Here is a 3351-nt window from a genome sequence, read left to right on the forward strand (position 1 = left end):
GAGACAGAACGCCTCAACGTGTGAGCTACACTACCTGTGGGACACCCAACCCATGAATCATGTCCGTGGAGCCTGAGGTTCCTTTGAGACCTGCTTCGCCAAGTTTCTAGTGCATACAGCGCTTGAGATCCTGTTGTCTGGTTGACCGTTGGTGACCCGCCCTGCTGTTTGCTGCCTGTGGCTGGACTGCCTGCATTGATCTAGGGAAGACTCAGCTGTCTGCCTCCTTGACCTTGTACCCAGCAGCCCTCGTGAGTTAAAGGACTTCCAGTATATTAACTCTTCCACAGAAGTAAGTTGAACTGAGCCCTCAGTACTGCGGCATGGACTAATTAGCTGTTATATTCCCTGTTATATATATATATACAATCATAAGTGTCATTGGCTTAGTTTCTCTAGAGAACCCTGGTGAACACACCTCATCAAAGGCATTGGGGCCCTTGGGGAACGTTGGGAGAAAAATTAGTATGACTTTTGGCAGTATAGTGGACTTTTACCCCAGTGGACTCAACCTTGCCTTCACTCAAGGGGTTGAGTGGGTATAAACTGAGTCACGTCCAAAGAACTAGAGGTCAGATGGTGAGCCAGATGCAGGGTCCAGATCCCACTAAAAAGCAATTCTGCTTTGCCAGAGAGTCTATGTATAAACTGGAAGCAGGCTGCACGTCAAGGAAACAGCCTTTCGATTGACTGGCAGGTCATAACATGTATCATCACAGAGGTGATTACCTTGTGTCAGCCCTCATTCTGGGGGATGACTGCATTGTAACTGCCAAACCTTTGAGATTCATGGTCCAGCTAAGTGGACACAAGCCTTAACCGTCACAGTTGGTGGCCCTTCTCTTCCAGGACTGTGCAGCTGTGACACCTGTTGCCTTCTTGTCTGCATGGTTTCTGGTGAGAGATCATAGTTGCCTTTCTGGTGCCCCTTTTTTGTGATACTTTGTTTTTCCTGAGCGGCTTTTACAATTCTCTTTGCCTTTGGCTTAGGCAAGTCTGATTGTGACGTGTCTTGGTGACGTTCTTTCCAAGCTTATCTTGCCTGGGGTTCGCTTAGCTTCTGGTGTGGAAACCTCTTCTTCATTAAAGAAGCTTTTTGCCAGCAAATCTTCAAAATTTGTGTATTGTTTTTGCATCCTCCTGTTCTAGAATTGAAATCAAATATACGAGGGGGTACCCGCCCCCCAACCGAGTTGTGCTGGGCGGAGGGGAGCTTCAGTAGTAAGCATTGACCAACTCACTCTAAGTTAGTGCACCCAGTGGAGTCGCCTAGGAAGGTTCTCGAACCTTATTTTTTTGTGATGGCTGATTTAAGAGAACAGCGTGGGACCATGAAATTTTGTTTCCTGCTCAGGAAAAATGTTGCAGAAACTGTTGTGATGTTGAACACAAGTGACAAGGACGGTCCTATGTGGAAAACTTACGTGTACGAATGGTTTTCTCCTTTCAAAAAAGGTAACACATCGATTGACGATAAACCTAGTTTCGGACATCTGGCAACTTCCCAAATCGTATGAAAACGTCAAATCAGAGTGCATTTGGAGTTCATTCCATCAGGTCACACTGTTAATCAAGCTTTCTGTTTAGAGGTTCTGAAAAGATAACCTAATGGTGTGTGACAGAAAAGACATGATTTGTGGCAGACGGGGGATTGGTTTTGCCTCCATGACAATGCTCCTGCTCACGTAGCTATCTGTGTGCCAGTTTTTGGCATAAAACCAGCATGCCTCTTGCACCACATACCCTACTCACCTGACCGCACTCCGTGCAACTTCTTTTTTTTCCACGAATGAAGAGGAACATAAAAGGACAGCGATTTGAGTACATAGAAGAGGCGAAGAAAACGAGGGAGGAGCCCATCAGCCATCCAGACAGATGTGTTTGAAAACTGTTTCCAAGAATGCAATCACAGATTCAACAGATGTACTGATCATAATGCAGACTACTTTGAAGGGGATAAGGTTGTTCTGTAAAAACTTTAAAGTACATAGCTTTGGGGGGGGGAGTCCTTTTTTATTTTTTGTTCCCCTGGTAAATTCCTCCTCCTTAGGCTTCCGTAATTTTCTTCATTCTTTTTCTGATTGTTCTTCAAACAAGTTAGTATCTTGGGATTTGTCCCCTATTTAGCTGGTTCTTTTCTACATTGATTTAATTCTGTTTTTGTCTTTCAGTTGAGTTATCGATTTCTGATATTTTATTAATCTTCTGGATTTTTGCCGTGACTTTTTGCATCGTTTCCAGTGATCTGTTAATTTTGCCATTGTGTTCTGTTTCTCTGAAACAATGTAGTTTTATTTGTGTTTCCCTGCCTCTGTCTGTTTTCCTGATCTCTCTGAAGAGCTTACGGATGTCTCTTTAATTCCTTCTTCCTTGATCTCTCTGAAGAGCCTACGGATGTCTCTTTAATTCCTCAGCTAGTGCCATCACCGTCTGTTCCTCAGAAGGGTTCTGCTCCTTTCTCTCGGTCACTTACTTGGGCCCTAGATCCTGCTTCTTAAGAGAACGTAACATTGTTCTCTTTGAGACGCTAAGGTATTACTGACTGATGGTATGTTTGGCTCTCCTAATTGTTTTGTGTTTGATATGAATGGGGCTTCAAAACTCGGTGGAAAAAATCCAATACCTTTTAATTTTATTTTCCCACAAATGTTTTGAAGCCCCTTTCATGTATCAGGGCAGGTGAGGGGAGTGCCAGTGGTCACTAGTCTGGTATTGTGAGAGCCCTTCCCACGGTGCAGGTGGGGGGAGGTGGTGGTGTCTGACCTGGTGTGCAGGGTCAGCTTGGTGGACATGCAGGAGCGTGCTCACTATGTCGAAGCAGGTGAGATGACAGGTTCCTGCCACCAATGATGAGGGTGTATGTTCTTCTGAACACTAAATTAGGGTGCCGGGGCACTTTGGGCTGCCACCAATCCCTTCCTCACACTTGGTCAAGGCCAGGTCCCAGTCCTGGCTAAAGATAGCAATGGGGACCTGCCTGAAACAAGTGTGGGGAGGGGGGTTGGCTACTCGAGTTTGTTCAGCTGAGGGACTCCCCCCCGCCACACAACACTGTATCTATTACAACATGCGTGTCCCCCACGCCAGTGGACAGGGCACCCTGCTGGTAAGTAGACCTGCCTCTGAATCCTGGCTCTCCTGCTGCACTGTGGATGGCAGAGTCCCTGGAGCTGCCACTGCCCTTCCTGTGCTGCCCCTCCTTGCATCCTCCCTTCGCTCCCGAGGTCTCCCCCACCCTCTGTCTTGTGGTGCCCAGTCTGTGAATTTGCCTTCTTGCTTCTCACCTGGGGTCACTGCTGGCTTGTCTGAAGATGGCGACTCTGTTGACGCGGCTCGCAGGGCACCTCCTCT

At 46.9% G+C, this 3351-nt stretch overlaps 1 protein-coding gene across 1 annotated transcript in view; it reads left to right on the plus strand.

Annotated features, from left to right (window-relative positions):
• The window catches only part of ARL16 (ADP ribosylation factor like GTPase 16), an 11256-nt gene that overhangs the window by 2943 nt on the left and 4962 nt on the right, over nucleotides 1-3351 (plus strand). The window contains exon 3 of the mRNA XM_045299524.1: nucleotides 2739-2821. Within this exon, the coding sequence (XP_045155459.1) occupies nucleotides 2739-2821 (83 nt within the window). The remainder of the gene's footprint in view (nucleotides 1-2738; nucleotides 2822-3351) is intronic.

The sequence above is a fragment of the Echinops telfairi genome, unplaced genomic scaffold (genome assembly GCF_000313985.2).
Source record: "Echinops telfairi isolate 266 unplaced genomic scaffold, ASM31398v2 ScPeMD7_7458;HRSCAF=8496, whole genome shotgun sequence".
Taxonomy (NCBI): Eukaryota; Metazoa; Chordata; class Mammalia; order Afrosoricida; family Tenrecidae; genus Echinops; species Echinops telfairi.